General features: G+C 37.2%; 1 protein-coding gene across 2 annotated transcripts; it reads right to left on the bottom strand.

Moving 5' to 3' along the window:
- Positions 1-138: 138 nt before the first annotated feature.
- LOC143891883 (uncharacterized) lies at positions 139-21,369 on the bottom strand. 2 transcript variants are annotated; one of them, XM_077396385.1, is made up of 9 exons: positions 21,054-21,369; positions 17,780-17,851; positions 16,380-16,469; positions 10,853-10,895; positions 6,784-6,890; positions 3,877-3,972; positions 1,651-1,841; positions 1,233-1,302; positions 139-535 (listed from the first exon to the last, which is right to left on the bottom strand). In XM_077396385.1, exons 1-9 carry the CDS (start codon positions 21,228-21,230, stop codon positions 434-436), a joined length of 948 nt encoding a protein of 315 aa, XP_077252500.1. In that variant the 5' UTR covers positions 21,231-21,369; the 3' UTR covers positions 139-433. The 2 variants fall into 2 exon arrangements, with proteins under 2 accessions (XP_077252500.1, XP_077252501.1); XM_077396386.1 differs by lacking the exons at positions 16,380-16,469; positions 17,780-17,851; positions 21,054-21,369 and adding an exon at positions 15,565-15,771 and having other exon boundaries at positions 10,853-10,898.
- Positions 21,370-21,816: the final 447 nt, after the last annotated feature.

Below are 21,816 nucleotides of genomic sequence, written 5' to 3'. Positions count from 1 at the left end.
TGAAAATAATGGCAAATCCGACCTGTTCTTCCAGTTCCTCCCATTTCCCAACTCTTGAGAGGGAAATATATTAGTATATACTTTTATTTGACTAATAAAAGTATAAAGCAGATCCTTGCAAAAAGCACTAATAAAATATTTCCTTGGAAAAAAAAAATATAATAAAATAAATAAGGCCGCTACCAATATATAAGTCTTACAAACATTCCTTGTTTTCGCTTCCAGCCATGACAGAACAGTTCAAAAAAATTACAATCAAGCTGAAATGGCTGAGCTGCATATAATATTACGCCGAAAATAGAGAAGATATTGTTTAAAAAAAACTAATAAAGATAATAACAGCAGATGTGCCTGAAACAAGGTCACATCCGCCCACACTTTGTTCCTGATAAAAATAGATAATGAGAAATGCTTTCTAAAGATTCTCAGCTCTCTACATAAGATCGAGGGCGCCGGCCTGAAGTGCTCCTACCCGATTTCCGCCGCTCACATTATGTATGAGCTGTTGAAGCCACCGCCTGGTAGTTGGGTCCTCCTGAAAGTACACGTAAACTATGTCATAACAGATAAATCTATAATAAAGAAGCATTTTCACTGGTAGACAAGGTTTTAAATATCGGTGGCAGTTTCGGTCGAAATCATGCAAAAAATGAAAAAATTTCCACCGAAATGTCTGAAATTTAATTTCGGTGGAAATTTTTAACATTTTCGTAGAAATTTTTTAAAAAGGGCAAAAATGAAATTTTAACCAAATTTTTGCAGAAATCTTGTAAAAAACCAATTTAAGGTAAATTTCGTTTCACCCTGGAAACATTTTGGCCGAAATTTAAAACAAGGTTGGAATGCAAGGCTCAAGTTGTAACAAGTAGAAAATCATGAAAAAAAATACATAAAAGTAGGGCATACAACCACCGCAATTCAGCAACAGCAAAAAAAATAGCATAATTTTGGTACCTTAAAAATATAGCATAATTTTGGGGTGAAAAAGAGAACATCTTTAAAGAACTAATGCTAATAATTTCAAACCTACTCTATTATATTTTAAAATAAGAACATGTGCTACCATATCAAGAGTGAAATAATTTCAAATCTACTATATTATATTTTAAATTAAGTAAGAACTCACGCTACACAACTGTCAATAGAATCACAGTGCCAAATCAGAAGCTGCTGAATTATTCCAAGGGCCAAAATTGTAAAGTTTTCTATAAATTTGACTAAATGGCACTCACACGAAGGCAGTTATTGAATGTTGCATCTCTTAACATGTCAGGAAGGCAATTCTTCAAAGCTTCACAAGCCCTGCAGTTTTGGAAACCAAAGATCACTGACATCTTACTATAGCACTGAGCACTAGAAATGATGGTAAAAAGTAAGGCAGAACCAAGTTCAACTACTTATACATTATAAGAGGAATGATACAATAAAGGGCGCCCTAGCAAAAACCAACTTCAAAGGTGCCCTCATCGGTCAATTTCAGCAAAAGTGCGTTTATGATGGCGCCCAAAAAAGTGAATGGCCCCATAAAAAGTGGAACGGCTTTGACTTTTACTGAAATTGACCAATGAGGGCGCCCTTGAAGTTAGTTTTTGCAAGGGCGCCCTTCATTCTATCATTGCTCACATTAAACAGTCATGTTTGTATACTAACCGGGCATTATCAGAAAGTCTGAGATAACAACGAATAATATGCTTTAGAAGTCGTGCAGAAGGTTGTTCAGCAAGCGATGCAACCATAGTCCCCAGAACACGACCTACGGCAAAAAAACGCTCTGCCGTAGCACAAATGTATCGCAGCCCAACATCATCCAAGAGAATTTTTTGAACAATAAAGGTCGCCACCTATGTATTCAAGTGGGACAAAGAATCCATGAGATGTAAGTCAAAAAGCGTTCATAAATTCAAAGGTAACTTCTTCAACATCAAAATAGAAACACAAGAAAAATAAAGAATAAAATGAAGCCATTTAGAACTAGGGTTAAAATAACAAGAATCAATAGCTACGGGGAAAAAACTTCAAAAATAGAAACACAAGAAAAATAGAAATGAAATGTATACAAATCGGCATGCACCTAAAGCTCAACCAACTAAAGAGACATAAAGACCATCTAAAAGAGAGACTCCTTGTCATCAACCACTAGATTAGCCAGCCAATCAATGGCCTTTTCCTCGTTTACATGAACCGGTCAACATTACTCCAAAAATCTTTTCAAACAAAACCCATGTTGCAACAGAATGCTGAAGCCCACCTTACTCATCTCAAGTGTCCACGGACCTAGAGAAGCCCGATAGCTAGCTTTGTCCTGGCAAAAATAGAGTGGGTTACATTTTAGAATAAAATGGTAATCCACACCCATGTGAGAGATGAAAAAGCACCTCGGCAGGAGGGATTATGGGGTCAAGGGCTATAGAAATTTTGGAAAAATTCTCAGTTCTGAAGCCTTGTTGTAAACACCATGAAACCGGAAATATAAAACATATGAATTGCAGTGAATTATTTTAGGCTGCTTTGGATGTCATCTTGTAGGCTAGCAAAGCAACCTGTAGGAACAAATCATCACGGTCCTCTTCTCCAGCAATAAATCATTGAAAGTAATGTTTCACTAATCAGATTAAAAGACGGTAGCGGAAGAATCGAGAATTTAGGTCTTCCAAGCTCAAGGCTATGCAATATTCCCAAAGTTTTATGGCAAGGCTACTCAAGATATCTGGCATGGTCTTCCACTCATTGGAATAGATTCACTGAAAACCTGTTGACTGCTAGCACAAAAGTTTTAGCTCCATTCCTAAATTTTGATTGGGGCTTCATCCATATTCATCATGCGGGAAAACCAAGAGCTGATTCTCTTGCTAATTTCAGTGTGTCATGTACAAATTTTTGGTCTGGAATGAGATGCTCGAGTTGTGATTTGTTTTTGTTTTTTTTGTTTTTTTAAATGGAGTAAATTATATTAGTATTAAGGAGGAACACCCCAAGACCGAGGATGTAATCAACAAAAGGATAAAAAAATGAAAGATGCCAATAAGGAAGCAAAGCACAAGGGGGAAGAAAATAAAATATTTCCATACTCGCTCGGTTCACCCCAGCTCTGGCAAGACGATCCGCCTCGGATTAAATGCCCGAGTTTTGATTTGGTGTTAGTAGTTTTTCCTCTCTTTTTTCCGTCTGCTTTAGGTTGTTGGCCTTCCTTTTGTATCTTTTTTCCATTAATGCATTATTTGATCGAAAGAAAATAAATATAAAGCATAGGCAAAAAAGGATGGTCAGTATGAATCTAGCTGGAAATCAAGATGCAAAGCACCCATTAAATGCTGAGTACAACAGCGTGGGCATCAAGGAGGAATTCTCGTCATCGAGGCTGGAAAACATCATGATATCATGGATTTGGCAATGGCTACAAGTATCTTTTAGTTACTTTTTGAGAGAAAGCAACAAGGAGGTAGGCATGCTCGCCATTTGCCAAAGTGATTGTAAAGCCTTCATTAATGGGATACGGGATACCTATACCTCATGTGTAGTGCCTTTTATTTAATTAATTTATTAATAAAGTTGTTATGTATATAAAAGAAAAAGGAAGGATTCCAAACTGAAATTAGTGAAATAGATCCATAACAAATGAATGACTATGTTTCCTCCCATCTTGCACAGTCGGATCCGTCAATCGGCTTCCATCTGGTAATAAGATCTAGAGTTTAAAAAGAAGCTGAAGGAAAATGGAAATATAATCTCATCTTTTGTAAACAGTTAATCTATTGATTTTGTTAATAATACTAAAACATTTAGTGCTAATGACAGAGATTCCAACGAACTAATGAGATGCATATAGTAGGCAAATCTCAAATACACAAAAAAGATACAGAAAGTCAGGTCACTCACCGTTTTTGAAAGTTCACTACCCATTTCCATGGTGCGCAGACACAAAGGAATTATTTCGGTTGACAGAAGAAAACTTATAACTTCAGTATCATCAACCTGCAGAAGATTATGTTAAATATATTTTGATGAATTTGGAAAAAAAAAGAAGGAAAAGGCATAATACTATGGACAATAGCAAAGAACTCAGTTAAGCTGACAGGTCTCTGCTAACCACAAATAAAGCAACCATGTTCAGAGCATGTTCCCCATGACTTTTGGCCTTTTCCCCACACATTGTGACTGAATAAAAAATGGAGATAATAAATGTTTATACTTACCGATATGCTAAATGTACATCAGAGGCGTTTCAGGAAAGTAGCCAACAGAAGAGTTACTAAAAAATATATGTGGATTTCTGATAGGTTTAGAGGCCTCAGCAATAGAAACTACTTTAAGAGCATGTTTGGCAACCATGAAAAAATTATTTCATGGAATACTTGTAGGGACGGTTGTGAGAGATGTAATGAGAGGTTGGGTGTGAGGGCCGCATGAAAAGCCACTAAAAAGGGGGAAAACCTATGATTTGTGGACACGGACACGAAGTGTCGGACACTGCAAACCTCCAAAATTTAGAAACGGGGAGACGGCTAAAATAGAAAGGATATAAATGATACAACAAAACATATTAGTTAAAGAAGAGCTAAAAAAGGGTTTATAGTCAAAGAATAGTTAATAATAAAAGAGGTAAACGCAATATGAAGTAATAAAATAGAATGTCACACTTGACACGACACAAAAACGTGTCCACACACCCACATTAAGTCTAACACTTATAGCAGTACATTTAAAAGTGTCCAAAGGAGTGTCGACACGGGTGGACACGCGTGTCGTGTCGGACACGTGTGTCAGTAGTAAATTCAAAGTGTCGGCCAAATCATAGGGGAAAACAAATACTAAGTAGTGTATTTTTTTTCACCGTTTTTAGGGATTTCTCATTTCTCTTGCCCTGCCCAGTCCTGCCTTCTCAAGTCTCTTCCTCTCTCTCCGCCAATCTCTCACAATTAGGCCCACGAATATTCCATGGAAAGTTTTTCATGGTTGCCAAATAAGCCCTAAAGTTCTCGGAAAATTTTAGAGGTTGCTTCCTTTCCTTCATTGAATCTTAATAAAGAATTCAATTTTTTGTAGAAGGCTAGTTCAGACAAATCTTATGGAATCACAGAAATATAAAAGGGAAAACTACTAGAAACCCCCCAAATGAAAAAGTATATACAGGGATCCTCCCAAAATTTTCTTAATCACCAATAGTAATGTCTTGTGCCATAAATAGCTTTTATTTTTTCTTTTACCCATTTTACCCTTTCTTATATTACCTTAGTTATAGATAATGTACAAATTCCTAAAATCTCTCCCTTCATCAAAAAAGGCAACATTAATGAAAATCACTCTTTCTACCCTATACAATTTACATCTTTTTTTGGTAACTCTATCTCATTCTCTCTTTTAATTGAATACATTATCAAAGTAGCTCTTTCTTATTTGAATACATCATCAAAGTAGCTCTCTCTCTCTCTCTCTCTCTCTCTCTTAATTGAATCCATCTCCTCTCATCTCCCCCATACGTTTCTCCTCTTTCGGTAACTCTCACTCTCTCTAATTGAATACATCATCAAAGAAATAGGTCTCTCTCAATTGAATAGATCCCATCTCCCTCCCATCATACAAAACAAAAGAAGTAGCTCTCTCTCTCTCTCTCAAATGGATTTAATGAGTTTTTATATGGTGGAAGCCGGTTGAGTCTAGTGTTTTTCAAAAAGTATTGCACAGATAGGTTGTGCCCCAAAAATCATTTCCATATGATGATCCCAGCCCTCCGATCTATAGAGATTTCCATACTAAAATCTCCGATTTAATTAGGAGAGAGAGATACCAAAAAAAAGAGGCTATTTGTATGGGGTATGGTCAGAGAGAGAGAGAGATTAATGTTACTTTATTAATGGAGAAAGATTTCAAACAATTAATGCTAACGGATGGAGAGATTTTAGGGGTTTGTAGGGGTAATATAAGAAAGGGTAAAATGGGTAAAAGACAAAATTAAAAGCAATTTATTTCCCTACTGGTAATTAAGAAAATTTTGGGGGATTCTTGGAGATATGTTTTTATTTAGGGGGTTTCTAGTAGTTTTCCCAATATAAAAAGCCGAAACAATAAATAAAATGAGAGATGAACATATACATCAGACAAACAAGGAAAGATTAATAACCAAACTTCGGCATGATATGATATGCTTGGCATAATCACAAAAGATAAAAAACCACCAGAAATAGAACAACGATCGAACATAGTTAACTGGAACCGAGGCAGGCACGTTTGTACAAAAAATCACTAAAAATCTGCATAAATTATTATATCCATGCTACCCAATTTCCACGACGGAGGTACGTGGGAACCACTATGGATGTTAGCATGACATTCCAAACACTTCCCAAACATCTCAAAGACTATTTGTGAAATGATTATTTGCGCTCCCTTCACAAATAAATATATCAGCTGTTAATGCCATGGCATCACATCATTCATTGAAGCTCCAACTAACAGAGAAATTCTACAAAGGACCTGGGATACAACATTAGAACCATTAATCTCGAAGTCGTTGTGCCAAAACATATGAAATCTGACATTAGGGATACAACACGAGAACCATTGATCTCCAAGTTGAGCCAAAACATAAGCAATCAGACATTATGTGTACTGAAAATACGTAAATGGAATGTATTATGCACTTGGTAAGTTCAAATAGACACAATTGCTCGAATCTTAGAAGAGAATTTTGGTCTTTCACATGACAGTATATATGCATTTATACAATTAAAATGTAAAACAGTTTTATCAAATCAAATCACAGTATCTTTTCTCTTACGAAAGTACCTTAACAAGTGCGCCTATAACTCCTAAGCTGGTAAGCCTCAAATATTCAAACTGTCTTGTCTTGCTCGTGGTATTCAGAAATGGGTACAGATATAAAGGAATATGAGCTGCATGAGGACAAAATGCCAAGTATTATGTGAGCGGAAACCTTAATCTATATGCATGTCAATGGAAGAATTAAATACTTTAAAGGAATCATTCTGTAAATGATTAACGTGATAAAATAAGAGTACAAATTATAGCTTGTTAACTAATAAAACTTTCACAATCGTACATATGGATGCGTGTCTCTAAAACATAAGTATCCTCAGAATCAAAAGAGAAATGCTTCATATTAATCATTCGAGCAAATCCCAAAACATGGACAGAATGGCCAAAAACATAGCTCATCAACCATATGTATAGAGGTAGGACTTTTTTTTCTGATAGGAACCTGCGACCTCAAGGTATAGAGGGTAGGACTTAGCAGATCCTAAAAGCAGAAGTTGATAAGTCAGCACTCTCAAAAACTTCCAGACTCGATTCCCAATAAGGAATTAAAAACTTCATCCCTTTTTTTTTTTGAAAATTAAAAACCTCCCAATCCTACTAAAACACCACCATATGAATTGTTGATAAAAGAATGTATCTAGTTGTTGCACTTTAAGGCATGTCCAAAATCACCATGCACCATCTCTAGTCATAAACCTTCCCTCCAACATGTACTTCCATATGAGTCGGAAGCCAACAAAAACAAGAGGGCAGGAGATGCAGAGGGAGTGTGGAAGCAGAAGCAAAAGTGCCAAAGGTCGGGAGCATGTGTGTGGTGGTGTTTCACTCATAATGTATTGATGGCTTAAAATTGACATATGCATACACTCAGGCTACATAAAGATTCATCCCTTCACAAGTAAAAAAAAAAAGGATTCATCTCTTGTAATATCTTTTGTCATATCACCATTCAAAAAAAAAAAAAAAAAACTTTTGTCATATTGTGAAAAGGTCCTATGCTTTGTTCACATAATAAATAATTGGTGTAAGACTTCATTTGAAACATGTAACTACATGCAGTTCTTAGGTGTTACTTTTAGTGTGTGTCATTCATTTCTTGGTCCTGAATATTGTCTGTCTAAGGTGCCAATGGTAATATTGTCTTCTTTCTTTATTTTCAGAATGAGTATATCTATGTCACAAATTCTCCAATATTTTCATAACGATTTTATCACGATATTTTGATAAAACGATAAAATCCCGAAATTATCCAGAGAATTATAGCGATATTTTCATTTGCCACGATAATATCGTTTAAACTTTAAAATATATCGATATTTCATTTTCCGCGATAATATCATGATATTTTTTATTTTTCTGAATTTATATATTTTAAAATAATTTTTCTATCGTTTTCCTGATATAAACCTGAAAATATATATATATATATATATATATATATATATATATATGTGTGTGTGTGTGTGTGTGTGTGTGTGTGTGTGTGTGAGTTAAGTGAAGCTACACATACGTGTAGCTAACTTAGCTACACCGACGGCTTAAAATACAGTGGGCCCACATTATTTGGGTGATCCAAACCATTCATTTGATAGGCCCTCACATTGATAGGGTGTGCCCAAAAAATCAGCTCCATAGGATCATCCCAACCCTTCAAACTGTGAAGGCAAAAATTGATAGATTTGTGAAGGTTTTTACACGTCCAATTTTGCCTCCACAAATCGTAGCGTTGGGATGATCCTATGGAGCTGATTTTTTGGGCACACCCTATCTAGGTGAGGGCCCATCAAATGAATGGTTTGCATCACCCAAACAATGTGGGGCCCACTGTATTTTAAGCCGTTGGTGTAGCTAAGTTAGCTACACTTCTCTCTCTCTCTCTCTCTCTCTCTCTCTCTCTCTCTCTCTCTCTCTCTATATATATATATATATATATATATATATATATATAGAGGAAAGTGTTGGTGAGCTTAAGCGCCCAATCGCATTGGGGCCTACTTTGTTAGGATGATCCAAAGCATTCATTTGAAAGGCCCTTACATAGATGGGGTGTGTACCAAAAATCAGTTCCATAGGATCATCCTAACCCATCCATTTGTGGAGGTCAAAATGGAGAGACATTATTTGTCCACAAATCTGCCCATTTTTGTCCTCCACAAATGGAGGGGTTAGGATGATCCTATGGAGCTGATTTTTGGTACACACCCTATCGATGATAGGGCCTTGCAAATGAATGGTTTGGATCACCACAGAAAATGTAGGACCCATGTGATTGGGGCGCTTGAGCTCACCATAAGTTTGGTGAGCTTAAGCTCACCAACACTTTTCTCATATGTATATATATATATATATATATATATATATATATATATATATATATATATATCCTAAGATTTTCCTTTTGCTGAGAAATTCCTGAGAACGATATTTGTGACTTAGGAGTATAAGACATTTATTTAACTTTTCAAAAAAAGAAAAAGAAAAAGAAAGGAGTATATGACATTTACTACTCATTCATTACAATGAATCAACCAAACTATTGTATCTTCTCTTTCACCTAGTCATGCTAATAGAGCAAAGAATGTTAGATCAAGGACCATCTGGGTCTGCTCTTCACACCAAGTAAGATTGCTCTCATTTTAGTCCTTTTGTTTCTTTTCCACCTCTTTCCTACATTTTCCTACGTTAGCATGTAAGCTGGGAATTCTCGGATCAAACCCACAACCACAACCAGTATGCTCATAAGATAGTCCAAGCATCTCCATTCCACTCTATCGTAAGCTTTCTTCAGATCAATCTTGCACATCACACATCTTTCCCCGCTTACGTGATAGTAGTCAATACATTCATTAGCAGCTAAAACATCGGTTAAGCTGTCTAGCAGCAATAAGCATGGCTAGAACCCCCCACAGCACCACAACCACCATCGTGCCCCCCACAGCAATAAAACCCCCCACAGCAATAAAATTGAGCATCATCACGACTATCTACAGACCAGTCACACTTTCCTAAGACATTTAATCTCTATTTTTATTTTTAAAGCCATTTTTTATTTTGAAAACTCCAAAGATCCAAACTACCTAAGGTTTGATCTTGCCTTCCCTCCTACCACAAAAAAAACTCAAGGATATTCATTTACATAACCCTAAACAAAATATGCTACATTAGAAACATGAAAGAGCAAAATAACATTAATATTAGGAAACAAAGTGGAACCTCGCACTAAATCCAATTAGCGAGACCAAGAAGAATGAAAGCATATTTTTTATTTTGAAAACTCCACAGATCCAAACTACATAAGGTTTGATCTTCCCTTCCCTCCTATCACAAATAAAACTTGAGGATATTCATTTACATAACCCTAAACAAAATATGCTACATGAGATACATGAAAGAGCAAAATAACATTAATATTAGGAAACAAAGTGAAACCTCGCACTAAATCCAATTAGCGAGACCAAGAAGGATGAAAGCATGATTAAACAATGCGGAACAGCAGCTACCGCTCTATTATATCGAATAAATGAGAAAATATCGAATGTATTAACCTTAGATGTAACTCTTTAGAATGTGAAAACTGTCAATGAAGACCACAGGAAAAAAAAGAGGCTCTTACAGACTAACAGTCATTATACACAGAAATGAATAAATGAAGAATAGATTCGATTGCACAGCTCTACAATAAATTACAAAGGGAGCAGATATTTTGATCCACTTGTTGTCATATTGATTCCCCTCTGTTTATTTTACACTTCCCTGGCTGGCTGTTCACAGCTTGGAGGGAATTGTAAAAATCCAGTGAGAGAATTTCAAAATAAGGAGGGGTGCCAATATAAAAACAAGGGGATGGAAATATCCGTATCCATTATAAAATGCTCCATAAATTAAGCATAACTCCATCAAACTGCAATTGAACCTCCCAGAATAAACTTCCTAAGTACATATTCCGGATCAAGATATTATGAATTAATGTAAAAGTTCTCCCTTCATGACAACTACCCCTTCAGTTGCTTTATGACACGGTCCAAGTGGGATATGTCATCATAAATAAATAAGGAAAAAATGGATTGTGCAGAATTACCATTGAGAAAAAGAGTCCTCGTGTCAGGGTGTGAGGCAACACACTGGAAAGAAAAAAAAAATCAAAAGGGAATCAAATCAGTTGTGCCCATAAAATTGAGTGAGATCAGCAAAACAGATCTGGAGCATCCACAGATGCACCCACACAACTCCTAGGAGCACATCCAACCACCAGCAATGAAAACAAGAGAAAAAATTACCTACATAATTTTTTTTGCCCAATGAACAGACTCAACAATGAGAGGGTAATTAAATCTACAGCTGCAGGCATAAGCGGGGAAGTATTGCATAACAAATGGAAACAACTCTGCAGAGTTTGTTGCAAATAGGAGACTGGTATAGAACATAAAAGAGATTTTTCTACCATATAATGATCATAGTTGGTAAAAATCTTATAATTAGGTATTTGGGAGAAAGATGTGTATATAGCCATCTTGCCAGGCCTTCCTCAAAAAAGTTTTGTTGAAGTTGAAGCGGTCTATTAATAACAAAAATGGGACATCAAAACAAGGACAAATAATACATCAGAAGATTAGCCAACTGCCGAGATTAGCATGATCCGCCCTCCAAGAGGTAACAAACTCTTCTTCCAGGTAGGCAGCCTCCTCGACACCCTTCTGATAATCGGGTCCCAAAGGTTTCTGGAAGGATGACCAATGTAGAGCGGGAGCCCCAAATAAGAAGTGGGGATTGGGTATTGTCTGAAACACAAAGTTCTTCCAAAACCAACCTCTTCCTCCTTGGACAAATGGATCCTCATCAAGATCAACCTTGAGAAGTTGACACATTGACCCAAAACTGCCTCGTAGCATCTCAACACTGCCTTCAAGTTCTTGATTTTCAAGGCATCTGCCTCATAAAGCAATAGTGTGTCATTAGCATACCGAAGGTGGAAAATTTTTGTACAGTTGTGCCTGACTTTGAAACCCTTAATCAACTTAAGGCTTCTAGCTTTCTCCAATAACTTGCTTAAAGCTTCTACCCTAATACTGAAGAGGAAAGGGGGAAAGCGGATCCCCCTAACAGTTCCCCTAGAGTGCTTCCCCCCTCGGATTTCTTCCTGTGGAGTGAACCGATTTGCTTCACACTTGATAGAAGCACTAGTCTCGTGCGGCTGCATGCCTGCTTGTTCGCGCTGTCGGCGTAAGGTCCAGGGGTGTTCACGGCAGGGGTTGCCTTGAACACGGGGATTCCGGTCTGAATCCCTCCAAAAGAGAGGATAGTGCTGCTCTGGCTCTCCTTTGCCTGCGAGAAAAACTATCTCTGCCAGTTGCTCTTTGGTTAGCATTTCCTGATTTAGGGATTCTAACTCCGGAGCAGCTAGGTGAGGCGAGGGCTTGAAAAAACCTTGAGGCAATCCATTAATCAACACCAAGTACCAAGTAGAGGACATTCAACCGCTCATCCATCCCCTCCAACGAACTCCAAAAACTAGTATGCTCATAAGATAGTCCAAGCATCTCCATTCCACTCTATCGTAAGCTTTCTTCAAATCAATCTTGCACATCACACATCTTTCCCCGCTTACGTGATAGTAGTCAATACATTCATTAGCAGCCAAAACATCAATTAAGCTATCTAGCAGCAATAAGCATGGCTAGAACCCCCCACAGCACCACGACCACCATCGTGCCCCCCCCCCAAAAAAAAAAAAAAAAAAAAACACACACACACACACACCACCGTCGCCACAAAAAAAAAAAACCTTTCTCAATTTATCTATCGGAACCTTTGCCAGAATCTTATAAAAACTCCCCACAAGACTTATGGGATGGAAATCAATGAGCCTATCAACATCATCCTTCTTAGAAATAAGCGAATTGAATGTAGCCTCAGTGCTCCTGTCTAGCTGAATGCCTTCAAAAAATTAATCGCAGAAAGACATGAGATCACCTTGGATAAACTCCCAGCATCTATGGAAGAACGCCAAACAAAAGCCATCAGACCAGGGGCTTTATCACCTTTAAGAGAGAAAAGAGCCACCTTAACTTCCTCGTTAAACTGGCTCTCGAGCTCGCAACTAGCCATCGCATCAATCGACGAAAATCAATATCAAAGGCACGCAAGGGCTCTACAGTCAGAATAGCTTTTGATAAAAGGAAACAATATCCTCAATGATATTACTCTTATCCTCAATTCTCTCCTCGTTGATCACTAAAGTCTGGATTCTTTTCACTCTTCTAACGGCATTAGTGATACTATTGAAAGAAGCAGTGCTTTTATATCTTACTTTCACCACTCGGCTCTAGACTGTTGCCTCCAGACCTAAGTTCCTCTTCCAATATCATCTTGCGAAAATCACTCTTCAGAGACCCCCTTTCCAGCAACTCACTTTCTGAAAGTAGATCAAGCTCATCTTTGCGGTCAAACTCATCCATTCCCCTAAGCAATCTTCTTTTTTACCTGCCATGTCTTTCTCCTCTCCAAACCAATGCCTCATATTGGCTTTGAGAAATCTAAGCTTTTGACCCAACCAGACATCCATTGGGCCATGGATGTGGGCCTCAACCCACCAAGATGCAAGCCTGGCGCTGATATTTGGTTCCTCGAGCCAAGCCAACTCAAAATGAAAGAAAGTCAACCCCAAGAGACAACCTTTGTCAAGGAGAATCGGACACATCTACTTTAGGAGGTTGGCCAGCAAAAACCATGAGCACTAATACTGACAAACCAGGAATCTATCCAACTTGCTCCAACAATGATTCCTAGACCGGTAAATTGGGCCCAATCAGAGGGAGATCCATCAACACGTTTTGGCCCACAAATCTGAAAATGCATGCATGATTCCCGAAATCCTTTCATCTTGAAATCGAGAAACATTGAAGTCTCCTCCAATGCACCAAAGACCGACAACCTCTCTCTAATTCCATCCAATTCTGCCCACATACAACCGCAAAGCCTAGGAATATTTAGACCATAGACAACCAAGAAAACACATTGTGACTTGACCACTATACTCAGAAGGACTGAAATCGAGAGCCACCTCGCAAAGTTTGAGGACTTCTTTATGGAAAGATATAGGCAAAGCTAACAACAACCTCTATCAATCATTCAAATATGGAATGAAGAAGTTATTATACGGGGACTCATAGAGGTTGAGTTTCTTTACCTTGTTAAAAATTGGGGAATAAAATCAAACAAATTACAATTGACAAAGCACCAGACCATATATGGTCATCAAGTGGAGATTATTGAGTTAGCAAAAGAGGAATATCCATCATCAAGCATTTAAGGTGCTATAGTCTAATAGGATACTAGGTAACTGCCGGAGAGATATTTAGACACGCGGCAAACCCTAGTAATATATCCCTTCACTTTCCTTCTCTTTTTTTTAATGGTAGATATCCCTTTACTTTCAATGGGCTGCCTAAAGATATATTTTAATGGCAGAAACAATGGTCTTGCTAGTTAATATAGATTGTTTTCATGTATATGGACCTTATGGCCTAAAAATATGTGCTAGAAGCAGATCAGAAAGCACATTAAAGTGTTAAACAATCAACGGGTTCTACCATTTTATGTTGGTTAGGAGATTTTTTTCAAAGTTTATCTGGCAGAGGTGAATTAATATACAATCCTTATATGATATGCTAGCTCAGTTCCAAGTGGTCCTTCTTCTAAAATACACTGGCAAATCTAATTCAACAGATAAAGGGATTCACGTGCCCCCCACAGTATAAACCTTCATAGGTTGAAAATTTTCCTATTGGCTTTTCCAGCCGTCTCGTTTTCATCATTTTTCTGTTAGTGGGAAATTCTCAATTTACCAAGCCAAGGATACAATACGATCCAGTTAACTTTGAATATTAGTAGCATAAACATGAAATGACTGAGGTAAACTCGTAAATGATATCTTTTCTTCAAAAAATAACTTGAAATCTGATATCACCAGAAAAAAATAGAAGGATTTGGGCCGACGAGTCCCATGGTCAGTTTATGGCCAAGTCGTTCTTCAGGAACCTCTTCATGGAGGACAATTCCATTTCTCTGGGAGAGAGAATTTGGAATGTTCCAATTACCCCCAAGCTTTATTATTGGACGCCAGTGATAGATAAAATCAGCACACTTGACAAACTAAATAAGAAAATTTTTAAATTAGCAAATATTTGCATGTTATCTAAACTTCTAAAGACAAAGAAGAATCAAACAACTACATATTTATCCAATGTAAAGTAGCGCAAAAGGTTTGACTGCTTACCTTCAATGGTTTGGTTTTTTTTTTGGATTCCCCTAGTTCGACCATGAATCTTCTTAAAACGTGGAAGAACCAATCATCTTGGTTCTTATCCTTCAAGCCATGATGCCAATTATCTTGGCTTGAAGGATAAGGCCCTTATCCTTCAAGCCATGATTCCATAATAAAGGAAAATCAATTGAAAAAATAGGGAATTGCTAGAGTCATCGCAAACGGCATTTCGGGGCTGGTCTGTCGCATTACAGACCAGCCACCTCATGAATGGAGACAAAAGCTGTTGTCTTCATTCACGAGGTGGCTGGTCTGACATGCAACAGACCAGCCGCGAAATGCCTTTCGCGATGGACCCTAACAAATCCCGAAAAAATAATATGAAATATCACACCGTTAAAAAAAAATAGAAATATCAGTGTCATTAATTAATTATGCTATATGAAGGAAAGAATTTTGGGATAATCAATGCAAGATCATCACAAAAGGTGGAATATCATCATTAGAAGCCACCCAATCAAAGATAAAAGAAGAGCACGATGGATTCTTCCTTCACTCGAAGCTCCTAAATTAAACTTTGAATCTCTATCGAGAATCCAGTTCTGGCAAGGGAAAGGTGAGTGTTTAGAAATGAAAGGAGATAATGAAGGTGTTTTGACGCATATTTGTGTCACAAATGACGCAGAAAAGTGAAATCTTATTCCTGGTCTTAGCATCATCCTCAATGAGATAGTGATAGGCTTGGTGGAGGGGTGATTCTTCGATTGAGATTAAGTTGGCATTAAGCCATAGGACCGGTTCATAGAGGTTTGCTCATGTCATATAGCTGAAATTAATAATTTAAATTGATGTTCAAATATTTCTTTAGGTCAGATTATAGGAGAAACTAGATATAGGTGATATGTTAGCAAAGGAATGTGAAAATGGGTCTTCGTCGTGTGTGAAGCTATTTCTGTCCTGCAATCTCTTGTTCTTTATAAATTTCTGTTATTGTCACCAAAAAAATTGAAGAGAAATTAACATTTACAGGCTCAGTATCTACCACAAGCTTGACTAACTCAAATATACTTCATCATCCCATATAAAAAACAAAGCTTATATTTACAGGTGCTTCACATCAAACGGGCTCAACATCAGTGAATCGACAGAGAAGCTACTGCGTATCATAAGTATGATAATCCTTGTGATTTGTTATGCTAAGCAAACTTGCTATATGTTGAAACTGATCATTTCCATCAGACTAAAACATTCACTATAAGAAAAAAAAGGAACAATTTCCAAAGATAAATAAAAAAGTGAGAAATCTTCACACTGAAATAATATTATGTGATAAATAATTGACCTGAAGAAGAGCAAGTGCATTGCAAACACGGTTTGATGCACCTGCACTAAGGGTTGGAGGTGAAAGAACAGGGTATATTGAAATTATCTCCTGCAAGTAGTCAAAGGATTGGGAATTGGTTGTAAATAAAACAAAGTAATATTAACATCTATATGCTCGTAGTGAATATATTGCAAACAAAATTATTATTTATTTGCTAATCCAGCTCATCGGTATAAGAAGAGCATACAAAGAGCTGAAGCACACAAATATTTCTCATCAGAAACTAGGAAACTGATCAAGTGTAATGTAGGCAAATAGACAAACAACACTGACTTTTTTTGTTCTCAGTTCACCAGACAGCAATCACTCAGGTGCAAAACGGCAAAAAAAAATATAAAATCTTTATGCACAAAGAAATGAAAGATATATATTGAGTTGCTTACAGAACCAAATTAAAAACAATTTTGACCCAACTGTGAGGAAATTATCATGTAGCTAGAAATAAGCATGTCAGTTGCCAAAAGAAATGTCAATGCACTTATTTTATCAAAAAGATGTTAAAAAGAAACAAGGAATATAGAAACAAAACATGATGGAACTTCATTTTTCAAAAGAAATATTTTTAAAGTGATACTCAGGTGCAAAACGGCAAAAAAAAATATAAAATCTTTATGCACAAAGAAATGAAAGATATATATTGAGTTGCTTACAGAACCAAATTAAAAACAATTTTGACCCAACTGTGAGGAAATTATCATATAGCTAGAAATAAGCATGTCAGTTGCCAAAAGAAATGTCAATGCACTTATTTTATCAAAAGATGTTAAAAAGAAACAAGGAATATAGAAACAAAACATGATGGAACTTCATTTTTCAAAAGAAATATTTTTAAAGTGATAGTTCTGCTTCAAATTATTTAAGCATCAGGTGTAAAGGACAGATGTTGGGCAGAGAAAAATAAACCATGCAAAATTATGCACGATAAGATAAGCCTATTTGGACAAAAGAGATACACATCATACCACAAGTTAAGGGAAAAAAAGACACACACACACACACACACACACACACACACACACACACACACGCGCACACACACACACACACATGCAACATAAAAATGGTAAGTCTGAGGAGCACGCTATAGATAACTTCTACACACGTTGAATGCAATCTTTTAAAGGCTGGTAGAAAAAATAAACTAGAAAGAGAGAGAGAAGCTTCAAAGAAGAATTTCACCCAAAAAAAAAAACATTAAAAAAAAACAGTACGTACAAATGCTTTTAAAAAAAAAAGTTAAACCAAGTAAGTGATATTTTAATATTGTTATGAAACAGCTGCAATAATTGTTATTTTCTTGTTCAAAAAATTAAAAAGTGGCACACCTTGTGAGTATCACCAATATAAAGGAAACATACCTGTAAGAGTGCAGCAATAGTGCCAAAAGAATGCCACAGCAATGGAGCTAAATCTTGAAATATCTCTCGTTTCTGCAATAAAATGAAGGTCAGCTACCAATTTTTCCATACAAATCTCAAACAATCTACACATTGTAACATCACCATGAAAAAGGAACAACGGAGGAGCCATCAAAAGGCCACAATGTGTCCATTAAGGTCCTATTATATGTTAAAAGCATAAATAAGGATGGAAGTGTATGCCCCTTTGCTTAAATAAAGCAATGTCTTTACTGCGAAGTAGTAATATCTGAACCCCTAGATGGGTATGAATTCAACATACAAAATTGAATTGAAAACCTAGAAGTACTGGTCTTGAAGCAACAGCTAGAGGAAGTCCTCATTCCATGGCCCAAGCGCATGGCAACATGGTGATCTAGACTAGTGAGGGCAATGATCTATTCACAATTAAGTCAGTTTATGGTGTGATCCCAGCTCCACTCATCGTTGCCCCCCAGTAACATATGGTGCCAAGTGGTTTCTCCGCCTGCATTGGCTTTCTAATGGTTCAGAGTGAAGGACAGCAATACATTAGTAGCAAGAATCTTATGTCAAAGAGAGTGGCCTCCATTCACAAATCACAATGCAAGTTCCACCTTCAAACCCCTCTTTCTCCTATCACCAACTATCCGATCGGTATGGTACCATAATTCAATATGAAACCTTTAACTCAATGTTTTGAGCTGCGGCTTTGTCATTTTCAAAACCTACATCTTTATAAATGTAATGACCAAATGAATTAATTCTGAGTTTTATTAGTTACAAACATATTTTTTAAAATTATTAATACTATTTTATTTTTTTCCATAGAAAAATGGCAAAGTTTACGACCGGCTGCCAACCGGACGCCTACCCTCCTCCTTTATCCTGGCTTGGGACAGGCTGCGAAACACAGGTGGAGTTTGGGACAAAGGCTTAGTTGAGTTGAGTCGAGTTATTAATACTATTTTACAAGAGCCAAAGATGTTCATAGGCACTCCGATACCCTAACTACTTTGAAGTCACTTCCCCTATGCTAACTCTTGATTTGAGCAACTATGGGATAGATTACTCAAGACGTTGTTTCAGTGCCACTGGGTAAATCAAATTTAGCAGTTCTTCTTAACTAAAGTACTACATATATCAATAGTCTTTTACCCTCCTTAAATATACACGCATGTCGCATCAACAGTCAATAATGAGCAAATACGATGTGTCCAAAGATTACTTCTTCGTTCCTTCTGAGGATAAAGGAGCTTTAGAATTTTAACTATTCATAGGTTGCAACAATTATCATGGGAGTCAGCTCAGTTAACCATGGATGGACTGTACTACGACATAACGTCAAAATAATGGCCAAATCGAGTGACATCTGCATGCCTCCAGCTAGGGTTGAATGAAGTTGAATGTGAGGCTAAGGCTTTGGATTTTCGGCATAAGACTAGGCTCAATGTCGAAGTTCCTAGGGCAATTAAAACAACTAGATGATGATTCCAAAAATGCAGAGGTAGCTTTGGGGAGGGGTTGCCCTCTCTTTGGAGCTTATTTTCAAGGTTTCAAAGATGAAACATGTTATTACCTCCTTTTATATGTGAGTGATTTCTCACATTCATACAAGCACTAATTATCTAGTCTCTAAACCGGAAGAAACTTGAGGTTTTTACTCCTTTTTTTCTTGGATGGAGGTAAACTATTGCTGACTGAAAACTTCGTAGAATATGCAAGATATATAATCTTTCTGGTAGACTTTTCCTTGTATCTAATTCGATATTACAACTCTGCTTAATTAATGAAATTTTTTATTATGTAATTGAACAAAAATGCACAAACCCAGAGGCCAAGAACCATTTCCTATTCTCATAATGAAGATAGGAGAAATTTATCTACTTTGCATGAGATAGGAGGGTCACTGAGCTGGACAAACTCAAAGAGGTGCTCCATACTAGACAATTTGAGCGTGTTACTCAACTGAATACAACTATAGGGATTGAAATCCTTGGCGAGTTGCATGGGGCGTGAGTGGCCAAGAGAAAGCACCACCTAAGTAAGACTTTGTGATTCCTAATGGGCTTTCAATCACGCAGGACCCAGATAGAGCGACAAAACACATTACTGGAAGGCAACAACTCTCTCCTCCAACAGAAAAACGCGGTCCAGTAGCATAACATTCTTCTCAAAAATTTCCAAAAAAAAAAAAAGTCCCTAACCATGAAGCTGTATTCATTATCTACATCGACAGAGTGACACGCAAAAGCAGGAAACCCTAACAGAAAATTCTTACCCGGCCTAAATTAGTTGAAGATGGATAGAAATAGTTTGAATCTGAATCATATAACAGCCGAGAAATACTAGCCTAATCACCTTCCGTGAACCTTTCTTCATTTTTTTTTGAATGGTGAAAATTTTCATTAAAATAAAGGAAAGACGGAGGTGGTCAGACCAAGATAAGTACAATAAGATCCCAACAAAGAAAAATAACAATAGAGACAAAGAAAAGAGAGAATTAAGGGGGAAGATAATCAAACATCTCAAGACCCAGCTTATTAACACCCTCCCTCGCTAATCTATCCGCCACGGCATTGGCGGATCTTCGCATATGCTTGAAGACGATCCAAGATCCAAGATCGACCCACTATATCCTGAATCTCATTTCTTCCTTTTGAACAACATGCAAAGGCAAAGGGAAACCCTAACAGAAGATTCTTACTCGACCTAAATTTGTTCAAGATGGATAGAAATAGTCCAAGACCAAATCAAATAACATCTGCAAAATACTACTTTATATCTATCCATGCTAAGTAAGATTGGGGAAAAAACCCTCATTTCTTCCTTTTGAACGGCATGCAAAGGTAGGGAAACCCTAACAGAAGAATCTTAAAATCCTCTTTTCTTCATTTTGAACGGCATGCAAAGGCAGGTAAACCCTAAAAAAAGATTCTTGCTCGACCTAAATTTGTTGAAGATGGATAGAAATAGATAAATACCAAATCATCTACCAGCTGAAAAATAATAGATTATATCCCGTGCTAAGTCAGATTGGGGACAAAATCCTCTTTTCTTCCTTTCGCGATTAAATCGAATCTCCTCATTCGGAATACAATATTCAAACGCATTACGAAATGAAGTACTTAAACATGAAGAGATCGTGCATCATATCACAACGATGGATTAGATCTAGACAGAATAAGGACTCAAAAAATAAAAAAACATACAAAAAATCTGACGAGGGAAGAGAAATGAGATGTGGAGTATGGACCTTAGAGAGATCGAGGAGGGCATTTTCTCTGAGTTCGGGGTTGCTGAGATCGAGAACCAGCTGCTCTGCAGAGGCCATTTTTGGGTCTCTATTTGGGTTAGGGTTCGCACTGGTGGAACAAGCGTTGGGACCTCCGAATGGGGCGTTGAGAGAGAAGGATTGTGGCAGATTCGCCATCGTCAAAAGCGCATACAGCGAGCTCTCGTGTATAGCCTTCTCTCACTTGGGTTCCTACTTTCTCGAACTTACCCCATTCTACAGTAATGGGCTTTAATAGTAGGAATATTAGGACCCTATTGTTGCATTCATGATTTCCAGTCTGGGTTTGGCTGGCAAATTGTTGCCTTATATAGCTAGGTTATGACATTATTATCTCTTGTGGAGTGTTTCTAGATGTATTAATCAAAAGATTTTGGTCTAAATTTTGTAAAACAATTAGCTTTTATGTTAAGTAGTTGGTAATCTAACCTGCTGAACAGTTCGGAGATTGTTTGCACAAGTGAAGCATCATTTAAAGTGTAGCGGAAGTTGATAATCATCGCATGGGTAAGCTATTGCCTCACAGACTAGCTAATTAGACGCGCGCCCCTTCTAAGGCAAATTTCTCTTAACTTACATGAGAACACTATGGGGGACTCTCCGATGCTTAAGTGAGAGGAGGCACCAGTACATGCCGAGTTATCTGATAAGACGAGAACTTAAGAATATGACAAAGTAAAGTGCGTACCTTGGAGTTGGCCCCCTATTTATTGTAGAGATAGAG

This window comes from Tasmannia lanceolata, unplaced genomic scaffold (assembly GCF_043159265.1).
Source record: "Tasmannia lanceolata isolate RefF3 unplaced genomic scaffold, GAP_Taslan_0.1 ptg000015l, whole genome shotgun sequence".
NCBI classification, from domain to species: Eukaryota; Viridiplantae; Streptophyta; class Magnoliopsida; order Canellales; family Winteraceae; genus Tasmannia; species Tasmannia lanceolata.
Note: the sequence above shows the minus strand (reverse complement) of the source record. Positions and strands in the feature narration are given on the sequence as shown.

What these genes read in the sequence shown, in the direction of transcription:
- LOC143891883 (XM_077396385.1), bottom strand. Translation starts at nt 21,230, where the DNA reads ATGGCGAATCTGCCACAATCCTTCTCTCTCAACGCCCCATTCGGAGGT. An exon ending in TTATAGGCGCACTTGTTAAG is followed by an intron (nt 3,973 to 6,783) that starts GTACTTTCGTAA and finishes AATCTTCTGCAG; the next exon opens with GTTGATGATACTGAAGTTAT. An exon ending in CATTCAATAACTGCCTTCGT is followed by an intron (nt 536 to 1,232) that starts GTGAGTGCCATT and finishes GTGTACTTTCAG; the next exon opens with GAGGACCCAACTACCAGGCG.